Source organism: Puma concolor, chromosome B3, assembly GCF_028749965.1.
Source record: "Puma concolor isolate L17-30 chromosome B3, mPumCon1.1.hap2, whole genome shotgun sequence".
Lineage (NCBI taxonomy): Eukaryota > Metazoa > Chordata > Mammalia > Carnivora > Felidae > Puma > Puma concolor.
The window spans coordinates 35,441,366-35,459,156 of NC_141672.1; the positions used below are offsets into that span (position 1 = coordinate 35,441,366).

At 35.3% G+C, this 17,791-nt stretch overlaps 1 protein-coding gene across 18 annotated transcripts in view; it reads right to left on the reverse strand.

The window, feature by feature from the left end:
* Nucleotides 1-17,791, reverse strand: part of GPHN (gephyrin) — a 635,492-nt gene that overhangs the window by 90,058 nt on the left and 527,643 nt on the right. For all 18 annotated transcript variants that reach the window (XM_086709482.1, XM_086709484.1, XM_086709476.1 and 15 more), the window contains one exon: nucleotides 2,453-2,545. In XM_086709482.1, coding sequence (XP_086565608.1) covers nucleotides 2,453-2,545 — 93 coding nt within the window. The remainder of the gene's footprint in view (nucleotides 1-2,452; nucleotides 2,546-17,791) is intronic.

Genomic DNA, 17,791 nt, shown 5'->3' on the forward strand with positions numbered 1-17,791 from the left:
CAGGGTTAGCAATGCTCACTGGTGCCACTGGGTATTACTGGAAGGCCTAAGGCAAAGGCAGAGGAGAAGAAAAAAGGGAGAATAAAGGGAGTGGGGAGACAGGAACGGGAGTAAAGGAAGACAGGGGTGGAGAGAAGAAGGTACACGAAGTAGAGTGGTAGAGAGCCACAACAATAGCCTCAAGGATATTCTTTACCAAACACTGCCTGTGGGGAGTGTTCTAACACAGAAACTAGGACCATGCCTCTTTGTTCACTGATGTCTTCTGTTGCCTTAATTATGATGTTGGTATATATACATAGACACATCAAACACTCTTAGTTTGAGATTGAACCTTATCCACAATGGTTATCTGTTATGTGTTATGTCTCTGTTACATACTCTGTATCTTAGAGATAGCTACACTACCAACACTTCACAGGAAACACATAATGAATCATGAGCATGATAGTTTGTTAAACCTTTTATATTGTGAGATGTTATTTTAGATGGTTTGTATGTGTGTGCGTGCGTGTGTGCGCACACATGTGTGTGTGTGTGTGTGTATGCATGTGAAATAACTAAACACACCACCATTTCAAATCAAAAGAAAAAATAAGATACCGAAAGGAAATTTTAAGTAAAATTTCTTTAGTAGATTCTATAGTAGCAGAAAGGCTCTTTTGAGGCTCATGTGGGCTAATCACTCTTTCTGGCAACTAGAAAAGCTAAGAGCATAATTTCTTTTTATTGAGCTTTTGCTAACTCATGTAAAAATCACAGAACAACATTCTGTTTGAGAATAATTCTGCCTCCAATAATTTATTTTCTCACTTTCTCCTATATTATATTATCAAGAATGTAAAAAATACTTTCTTATCCCTTTGGTATTTCATCTGCTATAGTTGTTTGTTCTACTCTGGAAGTAAGAATTCCTTGTCATTTTACAGTAATCCTATATGGCTACCAATTATAAATTCAAAACAGAACTGACATTTTAGTTGGAGAATAAGAAGCAACAAGAGCCAATGAGGCTATCAGAAGATTGAACTAATTTTCTTTCTGGACAATATTCATTATAATAAGCACTGTAGAAGGAATACATTTGGAAGAAAAAAAGTCCTAAGCGCTGCCAGGGATTTGCTATTCAGGTTCTCAGAAATACTCTCCTTTAGTGGGATCAAGCTGAATGAGGTACATCTAAGACAGTATTCCTGTGAAGGAATACACTAGTAGAAATTAATCTCTCCACCATTTTATTTACGTAGAATATGAGAACAATTCAGATAAATGTTACCTTTCTTTCCAGAGATGATCTAAGGAAATGTGTTTATACTAATGATAGTGATAATAATAGTTACCATTGTCAAACGTTTAAAAAAACAATTATTGTGTGCTTGTTTTTGGTGCCAGATACTTTACTAAGGCTTTCTAGGGTCTCATTTAATTCTCACAACAACTTGTTGGGGGTAAGTATTTTTATAATTATCATCATGGAGAAAACTGAAGCTCAAAAATTTTAGGTAATTTGCTCAAAGTTACATAGATAGAATCGGTACTTGAAACCAGATTAACTCTGACTTTGCTTTTCGAAGCCCGTAACCTTAACCATTTGCTATGTTGTCTCCAACACAAAAAGATACTGCTAAGAGATAGTGATGGAACATGGAGGAGATTAATGAATATATTTAATTATAAAAAAGAGGAAATTTTTTTAATGGCTAGATGGAGTAAAAGCAACAAAAACAAACAAGTAAGAGACTTCATAAAGGACCATTAAAAGGGAACCTGTCTTCATAGCTCTAGTCAACTGGGAAATGTTTTTAGACATTTCTTCAATGATATCAGCCTTGAGTTAATAACCAATAATAGTTTCTAAGTAATTCACTTGCATTTTCATTTTGGGTTCTTAGATTAGACTTTAAGCAGGCAACTGCTATTTAGTATTTTGCTTTTAACCTTTATGCAATCTCAGGCAACTCCAAAGGTATAAATTGCTGGTACGATGTATGGTTTCAGAGCGTTGAAATCCAGTTCTTCCAGGGAACCGTGCTTGCTTTTTAAGAAGCCCTTAATGATGTCTGGGTTTAAAGCAGAAGAAAAGACCACCCTACATTATCCCTGTGCTGGAAATCTGCTCTTCTTTCTTGGACCACATAGTTTTCAACTAGAAAACATCTGGAAAACTTCTAGACCAAGACTGTCTGCTACCAGTATGTGTAGAGGTCAGAAGAATAAATTATAGTATAGAGTTTCAATCAATCTCCACATATTTATTTGTCAACAAGCATTTTCAGGTAACTATAATACTTTCACTGAAAAGTTTTAATCCAGATTGTTATCTGTGATTGAATTATTTTGATAACCAAGGGGGAAACAAATGTAAAACTCCCTGGGTGCCTAGGCTGAGTCAAAAATCTGAAGGAAAAAAAATACAGTGTATGATGATACTCAAAAACCCCAAAATATTTACCTCGGACAGCATAGCCATCTTTTACTGATGCTGGAAAGGGGGGTAGGTTGTCTTTTGCATACACATCTTGAGCAAGGACTCGCCCCATTCCATCTGAAAAAAGAGAATATAAGAAAAATATGGATGTTGAGAGTAATCGGTTAAACAGGCAGTCATAAACAAGGTAGGTATGTGTGCCTGTCTGACAAGGCTTGTATATGGGCTCAGTTAGACCTCCTGATTTCTATTCCAAGGAGTTGGAGACAGAAGGAAAAGATGTATCCTTATGTCTGAAATGAAAGATTAGATTCAGTCAATTAATAGTTATGCTTGCAGAGATTATCTGAATATGAGTGGCTACACAGTCATCAAAGATGTATTGAGTTTAATGTGTCATTAATCCTTTAACTACCCAAAGATGATTTTCTTTAAAAACCCAATTCTTAAACATTTTCTATTCATTTACCCAGTAATTTCACTTCTAGAAATCTATCCTAAGAAAACAGATAAATGTTTATGCACATATTTATTTCAGTTGCTTATATTAGTAAGAAAAGGAAAGAAATAAAAAGGTCAATAATACAGAAATTTAAATACACAACGGTCTATTTTTATGATAAAATATTATGCAAACTAAAGTAATATTTATGAAGAATATTCACTGACCAGGAAGATTTTTATGACATATGTTTAAAACACATGCAGAACTATACATGTAGTATATAATCTTAACTCTGTTAACATAGATGTGTACATGTCAATAGAAAAGAGAAAGGCATATATGAAAATGTAATGCATTTGTTATTTTAGTATGTTTAGAATTATGTATGATTTTTATTCCCTTTGCTATACTTTTCTGAAAATTTCCAAGTTTTCTACAATGATCATATGCTGTTTTTACATTAAGCAAGTTTTTCTTTTTCTTAAGAAAAGTAAAGAAAAGGAATTTTAGCCTTTGATTTTGGCTTTATTAACCTAAAAAATTATTGACTCTAAGCAGAGGGACAGTAAACTGCCTTGTGAAGTGACTATTCAAACCACTCTGGATAATAATCATTTTTAGCTAGAGCTTAGGAATTTGAACCAGTGCCAATAAAAATAAGAGTTTCAAGAGTCATGACCAATTCCTTAAATCTTCTAGTCAGAATCTGTCTTATTATTTCAAAGAAGCAAAGGAATAATAGGAAGTGGAAATGGAAGAAGAGGGGGAGGGAACACATCAAGCTTGTCCCTAGAGACTGTAAGTAATACAGGACTTGATTTACAGGAGATGTTTGTATAATTTAGAAAACTCCATTGCTTCCAGAGCTGAATGGGTGTCTTTGTTTGTTTTTTGTTTTTGGCTTTGTAGGGCCTCTGATTTCCAGATCCCAGGATCTAGAAATAAGTACAGAGAGATTTTTCATTTTGTATTCTGGTCTACAGTGACAGTGATATTAACTCTTTCCTTTTAGGGAGGTGACAGATGAATTGGAAGGGGAAAATTCTTAGCCATTTTTAGCTTCAGATATTCCTAGAAGGTTGTAGCTATTCTGGACATATCCTGAAGCTACTGACCTATATTTAGTAAGACCAAGGAAGTGGTGAAACCAGAGAGTCTAGTTTGTATTCACTTATACACTATAAACTACCAAATGAACCTGATGGTGAGCCCCATGGCATTTGACAGGATCACAATAAACTTCCTGGGGTGGCTCCTTGCCTGGAACTAATCTGGCCTAGGGTAGTTCATGAAAATGTAAGTTATACACTAGCTCAGATTCTAAGAGAATGACTTTGCTGGGATTATGAATAGCTCAGTAAAGGTAATAGTTAATATTCAAAGATAGTACAAGGAGATTAAGAAGTATAAACTTCCAGTTACAAAATAACCGGTTCTCCTGGGTCTCCAGCTTGCAGATGGCATATCCTGAGACTTCTCAGCATCCATAATCATGTGAGCCAATTCCTCCTAATAAATCCCTCTCCCTCTCCCCCCATATATACACACACACATATATGTATATGTGTATATATATATGTATATGTATATATATGTATATATATATATATATGTATGTATATATGTATATGTATATATAAATATCCTATCGGTTCTGTTTCTCTGGAGAGCCTTAACTAATTCAAATGGAATAGAACAGACCCTTATCTTCCACTATATATAAAAATTAACTCAAAATAGATTAAAGAACTACATATAAAACCTAAAACTATATCACTCTTAGAAGAAAAGATGGACGAAAAGCTTTATGACATTGGGTTTGGCAATGGTTTTTTCAATAATGGTGATGAATACATAAAATGTTTTATATTTTTCAAACATTTTCTGATTTTATATTGAAACATTTCTCCCAATAATCTAAGTGGGCCTCACGTTTTTAAGAAGCTTTTATTTAAATTCCAATCAGTTAACATACAGTGTTAATATTAGTTTCAAGTGTACAGTATAGTGATTCAACCCATTCATCACCTGGAGCTCATGACAACAAGTCGACCCTTTCACCTAATTTTTAAAATTTTATTTTTTATAATTTTTTTAATGTTCATTTATTTTTGAGAGAGAGACACACAGAGTGCAAGTTGGGGAGGGGCAGAGAGAGAGAGGGAGACACAGAATTCGAAGCAGGCTGCAGGCTCTGATTGGTCAGCACAGAGCCCGATACGGGGCTCGAACTCACGAACTCGATCTCGAACTGTGAGATCATGACCTGAGCCAAAGTTGGATGCTTAACCAACTGAGCCACCCAGGCGCCCCTCCCTTTCACCTATTTAACCCATTCCCCCCACCCACTTCCCTTCTGGTAACTATCAGTTTGTTCTCTATAGTTAAGAGTCTATTTCTTGGTTTTGGCAATGATTTCTTGAGTATGACACCAAAGGCATAGGCAACTAAAGCAAACATAGACAAATGGAGTTACATCAAACTTAAAAACTTTTGTGCATCACTACTGGGTATTTACCCCCCAAAATACAAAAACTATTTCCAAGGGATACATGCACTCTTATGTGTATTGCAGCATTATTTATAATAGCCAAATTATGGAAGCAGCTCACATGTCCACTGAATGATGAACGGATAAAGAAGATGTGGTGTGTGTGTGTGTGTGTGTGTGTGTGTGTGTGTGTGTGTGTGTGTATACATACATACAATGGAATATTATTCAGCCATAAAAAGAATGACATCTTGCCATTTTCAACAATATGGATGGATATATTTAAGCAACAAAACAAATGAACAAAGGGGAAAAAAAAGAGAGACAAACCAAGAAACACACTCTTAACTATAGAGAACAAACTGAAGGTTACCAGAGGGGAGGTAGATGGGGGGATGGGTGAAATAGGTGATGGGGATTAAAGAGTACACTTACCAGGATGAGCACTGCATAATACATGGCATTGTTGAATCACTATATTGTATACCTGAAACTAACATAATACTCAGTGTTAACTATACTGGAATTAAAATAAAAAACTTAAAAAAAGATTATGTTGGAAAAAAAACTTCTGCGCATTAAAGGACATAATCAACACAGTGAAAAGGTAATTGATGGAATGGAAGAATATATTTGCAAATCTGATAAATGGCTAATGTCCTGAATATATAAAGAACTCTTATAACTCAGCAACAAAAAGATCAAGTAACCCAACCAAAAATGGGCAAAAAACTTGAGCAGATGTTTCCCCAAAAATGGTATACAAATAGTCAGCAAGCATATGAAAAGATGCTCAACATCACTAATCATCAGAGAAATGCAAATCAAAACCAGAATGAGATATCACCTCACACCTATTAGGATGGCTACTATAAAAAAAAAAACAAACCCAAAATAACAAGTGTTGATGAGAATGTGGAGAAATTGGAACCCTCATACACTCTTGGTAGGATTGTAAAATAGTGCAACCACCATGGAAAACCATAAGAATGTTTCTCAAAAAATTAAAAATAGAACTACTATACGATCCATCAATTCTCCTTCTGAGTATGTATCCAAAAGAATTTAAAGCAGGGTCTCAAAGAGATATTTTCACACCCATATTCATAGTAGCAATATTCATAACAGTCAAGAGGTAGAAGCAGCCCGAATGTCCATCAATGGATGAATGGATAAACAAAATGTGGTGTATATCTCTATACACTGTGACATGATACAATATGGACTGACCTTGAAGACATTATGCAAAGTAAAATAAATCAGCCACAAAAAGACAACTACATTATTCCACTTATATGAGGTATTAAGTAGTCAAATTCTTAGAAACAGAAAGTAGAATGGTGGTTACCAGGGGCTGAGATGAGGGGGAAAAGTAGAGTTATTTAATGGGTGTAGAGGCTTAGGTATCCAGTATGAAAAAGTTCTGGAGATATGTTTCACAACAGGGTGAATATACCTAATGTCACAGAATTATACAATTAATAATGGTTAAGATGGTAAATTTTATGTTAATGTTTTTTAATACAATAAAAAAAGGAATGAAGTACTGATACATACTACAACATGGATATATCTTGAAAATACTAAGTAGAAGAACCCAGTTACAAAAGACCACATATTATATGATCCCATTATATAAAATGTTCAGAATAGGTAAACCTATAGTAGCAAGTAGACTACTAGTTGCTTAGGGCTGGATGGGGGTGACAAGGGAAGAGGAGGAAGCTAACGAGGATGGGGTTCTTTTTGACATGATGAAAATGTTCTAAAATTGACTGTGGTGATGGTTGTACCTATCTATGAATATACTAAAAACCCTTGAACTATATACTTTAAGTGGGTGAATTATATAACATATGAGTTATATCTCAATAAAGGGCAAGGATAATAGATGTTTTTAAAAATAAGAATATTTACCTTATTTGAACATGTAACTATATTTAGAAGAGCCAAGAAAAGTCATTATTTGTAGCATACATATACCATCTGGTCTTTAGAGACCTTCAAGAATCATGGAAAGAAAAATAAAACATTTCATCTGGAAAGAAAGAACTGCCTCATATTTAGTTAAGGGTATAATAACATATATAATTAACCATCTTTTTATTTTGGACTCATGCTAAATACAGAGGTTACTATCTTTATTTAAGGTAAATTTGATCCCTACTGGATTTGTTCTGATTTTGGAGTTGGTATCAAATTAACAACAGAGATCAAATTTCTTCAAAGAGAAAAACATGCATTACCTCAAATTTTTGTCTAAAAACCTAGGGCAAGGGAAAGGATTGGGAGAAAAATAGGCAGTTGATTGAAAAATGGTCTAGGCTACCAGCTGGCAGAAGATACGAGAGAACAGAAGGAATATATATCAGATACACCTCTCAGCTACAAAAGAAACTCTATCCACATCTCTCAGGAGGGTTCAGGACTAAATAATGGATAGCTTATTCAATCAGTCAATATTAGACTTCACTCATTATGTGACCAGATGATCTATTTGGGAACTTAAAGAGTATACAGTAGTGCTGCAAATCACATGGGATATTCTTACATACACTTACCTACATGTTAAATCGTCCCTTCTCTTTGCCCATAGGTGGAGCCCAAGTATTAATGTTGAATAAACTTTGGGCTTGTGATGTTAGAAAAGGAGTCTCAGCCTTCAAACTTGAATTGGAACCAGGCAGGAGTAACTTCTCAAGTAGGTATTATGACTGTTTTAAGTTTATCATTTGGTAAAGAAGCCACAGTGAGCAGCTGAAGCTGTGCAAAATATATGATTTCAGGAAGACCTGAGCAAAATTCCTTTTTCCCATTCTCTCCAGTCCAATGAGAGCTCCATTTATAATAAGCAAAACAGTTTCCCCAATATATAATTAATATAACTAATATGCTTTCTTAGGAATATTTGATGGTGGGAGTTTACAACCTTCACAGTCTGCAGTGAGCATTTCAGTTGTAGAAAGTTAGGTGGTGTGCCAAGAAGTTATGGTCCTGTATATTCAGAATCTGAGGACATAATATCCATTCTGTTCTACCATTCCCCCCACACAGTATTCTCTAAGTTCTATATAATAAAGAACATATAAAATTTGATAAAGATGAAGATGATAACAAATGCAAATTTCTAGATTCTGTGGAGATCAAAAATTTTAAAGGTAGGGCTATGTATCACTGGGGACGCTTGTCCATATATACAATTAAGTAATCAAGAGGTTGATAAGAAGAAAGGAATGGAAAAGATTAGTTGATGATTTACACTGTTTTGTGTAGTATGCTTGGTTATAAGGTGATAGAATTTTTATGTAGTCAGCAAGATACTTATATACAAGTCAGCTTCCCAAATAATAGTAGTCATTAACAAATTCTCTACTCTTTGGAGTGCTAGCTTTTTTACACTGGGATGACTGGCCTAAAAATATCTTCAGAAAGAGTCTTTACAGATTCAAATGGTTGACAATGGACATATATAGAAGGAAATCAAAACAGAGAGCTATTTATAAAGTTGAGTATGATTTGTAAGCATTGAATCCAAATGTATTATCTAAATGGTAAAAGTAGTATATTTAATTTGCTTGGATGGACATTTATTCTGGCCCAGATTTTATATATATATATATATATAAATATATATAAATCTAAATTTAGATGTCTAAATTTAGGTGTCTCAATTAAGATGTTAGGATACCCAAATGACTTTTGGATCTAAGAAGGAAAAGCATCTTAATTTTTCAAAGTCACTTATTGAAATGACTTCACAGCTGTAAAGTTCACTGTGTTGTTAGTTCTAAGAAGGCTGTGGAGGAAGTCAAGGGGCAACTCTGAGTTCAGTGGTCTGGGAAATTGATTCCTTGTCCTCACTTTGGTTAAGATCTATCATATTCATAGAACTTATCATAAAGATCATGATTCATAGCATAAAACTATCAGTTTTATGAATCAGGACTATAGGAAGAATGTGGCAGATAACAGAAGGCTGAAGAGAAAATATATTGTCTAAGACTTCCTCTTATAAAACATGGATATAAATCCGTTTGCTGTTGATTATAAATTCCTCAAAAGCTTACTTAAGTTCATTGTGACAGCACTGATACTGCAACATTTAAAAACCACCATCCCATCCAATCTAGTGAGAGGCTACTGAAGGATACTTTTGACTCAATGGCTATCCATTGTAGTCACCAAAACAGTTGAGAAGGCAGGTTTGATACCATATGCTTACTCAGGCCAAATGACTGTTGGTAGGAACAATATTATTTATTTATTTATTTTTAAATTTTTATTTATTTATTTTTTTTTTTTTTTTTTTTTTTTTTTTTACATGGCTGTAAAAGCCTTAGCTCTTTTATTTTTTTTTTTTTTAATTTTTTTTTTTATTTATATATGAAATTTATTGTCAAATTGGTTTCCATACAACACCCAGTGCTCATCCCAAAAGGTGCCCTCCTCAGTACCCATCACCCACCCTCTCCTCCCTCCCACCCCCCATCAACCCTTAGTTTGTTCTCAGTTTTCAACAGTCTCTTATGCTTTGGCTCTCTCCCACTCTAACCTCTTTTTTTTTTTTTTTTTTTTTGTTCCCCTCCCCCATGGGTTTCTCTTAAGTTTCTCAGGATCCACATAAGAGTGAAACCATATGGTATCTGTCTTTCTCTGTATGGCTTATTTCACTTAGCATCACACTCTCCAGTTCCATCCACGTTGCTACAAAAGGCCATATTTCATTTTTTCTCATTGCCACGTAGTACTCCATTGTGTATATAAACCACAATTTCTTTATCCATTCATCAGTTGATGGACATTTAGGCTCTTTCCATAATTTGGCTATTGTTGAGAGTGCTGCTATGAACATTGGGGTACAAGTGCCCCTATGCATCAGTACTCCTGTGTCCCTTGGATAAATTCCTAGCAGTGCTATTGCTGGGTCATAGGGTAGGTCTATTTTTAATTTTCTGAGGAACCTCCACACTGCTTTCCAGAGCGGCTGCACCAATTTGCATTCCCACCAACAGTGCAAGAGGGTTCCCGTTTCTCCACATCCTCTCCAGCATCTATAGTCTCCTGATTTGTTCATTTTGGCCACTCTGACTGGCGTGAGGTGATATCTGAGTGTGGTTTTGATTTGTATTTCCCTGATAAGGAGCGACGCTGAACATCTTTTCATGTGCCTGTTGGCCATCCGGATGTCTTCTTTAGAGAAGTGTCTATTCATGTTTTCTGCCCATTTCTTCACTGGGTTATTTGCTTTTCGGGTGTGGAGTTTGGTGAGCTCTTTATAGATTTTGGAGACTAGCCCTTTGTCTGATATGTCATTTGCAAATATCTTTTCCCATTCCGTTGGTTGCCTTTTAGTTTTCTTGGTTGTTTCCTTTGCTGTGCAGAAGCTTTTTATCTTCATAAGGTCCCAGTAATTCACTTTTGCTTTTAATTCCCTTGCCTTTGGGGATGTGTCGAGTAAGAGATTGCTACGGCTGAGGTCAGAGAGGTCTTTTCCTGCTTTCTCCTCTAAGGTTTTGATGGTTTCCTGTCTCACATTCAGGTCCTTTATCCATTTTGAGTTTATTTTTGTGAATGGTGTGAGAAAGTGGTCTAGTTTCAACCTTCTGCATGTTGCTGTCCAGTTCTCCCAGCACCATTTGTTGAAGAGACTGTCTTTTTTCCATTGGATGTTCTTTCCTGCTTTGTCAAAGATGAGTTGGCCGTACGTTTGTGGGTCTAGTTCCGGGGTTTCTATTCTATTCCATTGGTCTATGTGTCTGTTTTGGTGCCAATACCATGCTGTCTTGATGATGACAGCTTTGTAGTAGAGGCTAAAGTCTGGGATTGTGATGCCTCCTGCTTTGGTCTTCTTCTTCAAAATTACTTTGGCTATTCGGGGCCTTTTGTGGTTCCATATGAATTTTAGGATTGCTTGTTCTAGTTTCGAGAAGAATGCTGGTGCAATTTTGATTGGGATTGCATTGAATGTGTAGATAGCTTTGGGTAGTATTGACATTTTGACAATATTTATTCTTCCAATCCATGAGCAGGGAATGTCTTTCCATTTCTTTAAATCTTCTTCAATTACCTTCATAAGCTTTCTATAGTTTTCAGCATACAGATCCTTTACATCTTTGGTTAGATTGATTCCTAGGTATTTTATGCTTCTTGGTGCAATTGTGAATGGGATCAGTTTCTTTATTTGTCTTTCTGTTGCTTCATTGTTAGTGTATAAGAATGCAACTGATTTCTGTACATTGATTTTGTATCCTGCAACTTTGCTGAATTCATGTATCAGTTCTAGCAGACTTTTGGTGGAGTCTATCGGATTTTCCATGTATAATATCATGTCATCTGCAAAGAGCGAAAGCTTGACTTCATCTTTGCCAATTTTGACGCCTTTGATTTCCTTTTGTTGTCTGATTGCTGATGCTAGAACTTCCAGCACTATGTTAAACAACAGCGGTGACAGTGGGCATCCCTGTCGTGTTCCTGATCTCAGGGAAAAAGCTCTCAGTTTTTCCCCATTAAGGATGATGTTAGCTGTGGGCTTTTCATAAATGGCTTTTATGATCTTTAAGTATGTTCCTTCTATCCCGTTTAAATTTTTATTTAAATCCAAGTTAGTTAACATATAGTGTAGTAATGGCTTCAGGAGAATTCAGGGATTCATCACTTACACATAACATCCAGTGCGCATCCCAACAAGTGCCCTCCTTAATGCCCATCACTCATTTTCCCCTCTCTCCACCCAATACCCCTCCAAAAACCTTCAGTTTGTTCTCTGTATTTAAGAGTCTTTTATGGTTTGCCTCCCTCTCTGTTTTTACCTTATTTTTATTGGTAGGAACAATATTAGATATTAGTTAAGGCTAGGGATTAAGAGGAAGGGTGAAGCATATGAAGATTTGAGTTGTTACAGCATTAAAAAAGAACCTTAAAATGAAGTAAAGCATATGTACAGAAGGCTTCTTGATTATTTAACAGATACTAAATATTTAACATGGTGGATCCCCTCCAACCTATCCCAATATAATTTATTCTCCATATATTCACTATATATTTGAAAGACTAGACAACATTTTGGTACACTATAGATCTCATTTATGCATTATAGTCTTCATTTATGTGAAAGTTTCATGTATAAACTGAAAAGGAGTGAATGACTGAGAGGTGAATATCCCTATGATGAAAGCAAGTACATTAATTACTCTCTAGTTACTCCAGAAGTCATGGTTATGGAGTAGTACAATGAAAATCTCTATGCTTTAAAAATATATAGCTTGTTCAAAGGGGCATTATGTTGTGTATTTGTATTTTTTCATCTAGGGATGCTCATTACCTGCCAAAGCAATGAGTAAGGACAAATATTGTTATGGTTCTTATGTCATAAAATAAAAATAAGCTTTGTGCAAAGTTACAGAATTTGGAATAAATGCAAGTGTTATGATTACCAGAAATGATTGTCATGATTTAGCAATAAAAAAAGATGCAATGCAATTGCTAACAAATTAATTCTTAAGTTGTATTGTGGTTTCATGATATCTATTTTATTACGGAGTATGATAACCCACATCTGTGTCACCTATATTCATTTCTATATGTAAAATATTAAGTTTTAAAAATAACAACTGTGTAACTGTAAAAAGCATTTAACTTGACTAAAATAAAAAAGTTTAGGAGAAGTACTTAAAAAAATATATAAAGTGTTCTTAAGGTCACAGAAAATGTTTCAGTTGAGAGTAAGTGCTCACTTCTTTTAGTACTTAATCATGGAAACTTTGCCACACCCAGGTCAAATAAATAGGGTGTCACTGGTAAATGGGTAGCACTTAAGTCCAAGGGGTGAATTTGATGGTTAGGATTTGGTACAAGTAAATAAACAAAATGTTTTTTGTATAGTTTGAACTATTTAAACTTTTCTTTATTGGTAATTTCTCAATCACTGTCCTAGAAATTGTCAAGTGCTCCACAGGAAAAAAGAATTTTTTTACTCTAATTTCCATAATTTTGAACTACATATCCTACTATACTAAAAATTATTTCTAATTTTTTCAACATTGGTCCTCTATCAGGATATTGCCATGGTTATTAAAAGAAAGGGGTGCCTGGATGGCTCACTTGGTTAAGTGTCCCACTCTTGATTTTGGCTCAGGTCATGATCTCATTGTTGTGAGATCCAACAATCTCTCTCCCTCTCTCTCTCTCTCTCTCCCTGCCCCTCCCCCACTGGCATGCGCTCCTGTGTTCTTTCCCTCATCATAAACATTTGAAGAAAAATTCATTAAAAAAAGAAAGGCAAAATATGCAAGAAGTATTTTATAAAAAGAAAAAAATACATGATAAAATAAAGCTCCCAGATGGAATGCAAGAAGAAATAAATAATAAAATTACCAACTATGATATTGACTTTCAAAAATTACTGGTGGCTTGGGGTGTCTGGGTGGCTCAGTCAGTTAAATATCTGACTTTGGCTCTCTTTCTCTCTCTCAAAAATAAATAAACATTAAAAAATTCTAATTTTGTTCCATTTTAATGGAAACATTTTGCCATTGCTTGTATTCTGAATCATAATGGTTTTTTTTTTTTTTTTTGGAGTATACCATTTTCTTTTTTTTTTAATATAATTTATTATCAAATGGCTAACATACAGTGTGTAAAATATGCTCTTGGTTTGGGGGGTAGATTCCCGTGGTTCATCGTTTACACACAACACCCAGTGTTCATCCCAACAAGTTCCTTCCTCAATGCCCATCAGCCACTTCCCCCTCTCCCTCATCCCCCCCATCCACCCTCAGTTTGTTCTCTGTATTTAAGAGTCTCATGGTTTGCCTCCCTCCCTCCCTGTTTGTTAACTATTTTTTCCCCTTCCCCTCCCCCATGGTCTTCTGTTAAGTTTCTCAGGATCCACATATGAGTGAAAACATATGATATCTGTCTTTCTCTGACTGACTTATTTGACTTAGCATAATACTTTCCAGTTCCATCCATGTTGCTGCAAATGGCATGATTTCATTCTTTCTCATTGCCAAGTAGTATTCCATTGTATATATAAACCACATCTTCTTTATCCATTCATCAGTTGATGGACATTTAGGCTCTTTCCATAATTTGGCTATTGTTGAAAGCGCTGCTATAAACACTGGGGTACATGTGCCCCTATGAATCAGCACTCCTGTATCCTTTGGATAAATTCCTAGTAGTGCTATTGCTAGGTTGGAGGGTAGTTAATATTTTTTGAGGAACCTCCACAGTGTTTTCCAGAGTGGCTGCACCAGTCATAACTTTACGGTTTTAACATAGACTATGGCACTTCAAAATAGATACTGAATAAAAAGACTAAGTAAATTATGTCAAATAAAGCATACATACTTAAAATGTGAAAGGATAATGAGGTATCCATAAAGAATGGAAAACTAAGAATCATATTTAAAGACTTTATCTTGTTTTAACCTCAGATATATTCAACAGAGCTGCGTAAATTAACTTAAACATCATTAAAACTCCTTCTTACTTTTTTGATTAAATATACATTATTTTCTTTTTTAAAAAAAAATTTTTTTTTCAATGTTTATTTATTTTTGGGACAGAGAGAGACAGAGCATGAACAGGGGAGGGGCAGAGAGAGAGGGAGAAACAGAATTGGAAACAGGCTCCAGGCTCCGAGCCATCAGCCCAGAGCCCGACGCGGGGCTCGAACTCACGGACCGCGAGATCGTGACCTGGCTGAAGTCGGACCCTTAACCGACTGCGCCACCCAGGCGCCCCAGATTAAATATACATTATTTTCTATCGAAATTGCTAAAATGAGATATATTTATGATATGCTTTATTTTAAAAAAGAGGATACATGTATGGAAATATATGATGGTATGCATAGAGGAAAGTATGAAATAGGAAGATAAGTCTACCTGGTTGCAACATAGGGATAATTAGGCCAATGTTATAGGTCTTATTCCTATGGGAGTTAATTTTACTCAATTATATAACCATAAAATAACTCCCCCAAACAAAGGGGCCTTGTGACTACTGTGATAACAGCCCATGTGTGTTATACCCACAATATTGGAGGAAAATAGTACCTGAAAGCACAAATACAGAGAACAGATGGGTAATATAATCATAATCTTTGGATATGAAAAAGAGCATATTCTCTAGATGTTGTGCTTACGTGCGTATAAACACATATATGCACACACACTTCACAAATACATAGATAAGGCTGTTCATATTTGAGGAATGCAGGGAGCAGTATAAAGGGAATGATGCAATCAGAAGCATAAATAGAAGGATTTAATGAGATGTACACATTTTAGAAGTGTAATGAAGTTTATGGAGTAAAGAGTCTAAAAAGATGAGACAAACTGAAAGGAATTATGAATGAATTCAAGCAGCCACATTAATGGAAAAACCTACAGCAAATGCCAACACAGACCAATTCCCAGAAAGATATCTGCAGGTAAACAGGATCATCCTAGGTGAAGACCTTACTAGGTGGAGGTAGAAATGCGGTAGTAATTTGGATAATAAAAATATATCTTTCTCAAACTTTTTAAAATATAACTATCTCAATTCTTTGCTTTAATTTTATAAAGCTCAACCAGAAATTAGCAGAAAAACAGTGAAGACTACTGTTTAATTTTCTAATTAGGTAGGAAGCACAGGCCTGAAAGACCTGGGTGAGTGGAAAATATAAAACAAGTTACAACAAAATGCATAGGGATCCAGAGATTGTTAACATGGATCAACAACTGCAGCTGAACCAAGGAATTCTAGCTTTGACTTCGTAATTTAGAGTGTGCTTATCCTAAGGCTATGATTTTAGAATTCCAACATGTAGAAGGAAGGGAAGAAAATCAGTTACTAAATTCCAAATATGACAGCTTAGTGAAAACTAGATGATTTATACATATTCTTTCCTTTAACAGGACATCACAATGACCTTATTGGGTGGATATTATTTCTATTTTTATGTATGAGGGAAATGAGATTCTGAAAGGTTATGTAGCTTGCCCAAGGTCTCTCAGCTACTTAAAAAGCAAAGCAAGTAGAGAGTATGTTTGATGGCAAAGCTACTTGCAGTATATCTTGCTTCCTTTTTCCTTATTTTCTGACAGCCTCTGAACTGTCAGGAGGAATTAATGAATTCCTAGCATGATGTCTGAACCACTTTGGTGAGAACCTCCTACCACTTGGAATTAGGGGCTTCTGAATTTCTTCAAGAGGGCAGTGAATTTATGCATTAGATCACTGCCTGAAGATATGCAGTTATCTAACTACTATGTTAGAGACAGGGGGCAGTTCCTCTGCTGTGGTCAGCATTATAAAAAAGATACTTTACTGTCTCAAACTAGTTCCAGCAGAAAAGCTTACAGGTTCCTTGACTAGAATTGCTTGTCCTTTATGGAAAAACAAAGAACCCAAGTCAGAGATGCTAAAATCTTTGGTAATGTAATTTTAAATAAGAATGCCTAGATAATGTAATCTAAAATAATGCTCCTAAGAAAGCAGAATTCTTTCTCTTGAAAGCTCAAGTTTTTCCATCATTAAGTGAAAGAGATTGGGAATTACAAGGAATGATGCCAGAATATTTAAATCTGCCTTACAGTAAGGGGCTGGTACTGTAGCAAATGTAAAGTTGTAATTTATTCACATCATTCCTTCTATTTTATTAAAATTTTTTTCTTAAATGTCTATTTATTTTTGAGAGGGGGGCGCAGAGAGAGAAGGAGCACAGAATCTGGGGCAGGCTCGAGGTTCTGAGCTGTCAGCACAGAGCCTGATGCAGGGCTGGAATTCATGAACTGTGAGATCATGACCTGACCCAAAGTTGGATGCATAACCGACTGAGCCACCCAGGCGCTCCAAACACCATGCATTTTACAAGCAAAGAGGATGAATCATATGTGATAGTCTTACAAATACTATCATCCATTGTTACACCAGGTATGCCTCTCCCAAGAAACCAAAGGAAGGTATTTATAATCAGTGGAGCACTTGCTCTTTAAAGGCCTTGCTTGCAGATAGGAACTGAAAATAGTAGATATGTTAAAGAATAGGCCACAGACAACAGAAAATTCATCTGTAGTCCATAAAGATTAAAACAAATGAACAATACTTTGCACATAAATGCACATGTAGGCACTTGTTTCAGAAGAATAATTTTCATATTGATTTGAGATGTAGTATGCTATAGTGGAACGAACAGCAGACTACGAGTCAAGAATCCTAGGTTACCCTAGGTTTCAAACATAACTATGTGTCCAACTTTAAGAACATTATTATACTTCTTTGGTCTTAATTTCCCTTATCTTTAAAGTAAGAGAGACTACTTGATTTCCAAATTACCTTCTTTCTATAACATTATAAGTATTTCATGTATTATACTCTAAAATTCCTTCATAGAGTTACCCTATGTCTTTGACCTTGACAGCAATCACTTCCAGCA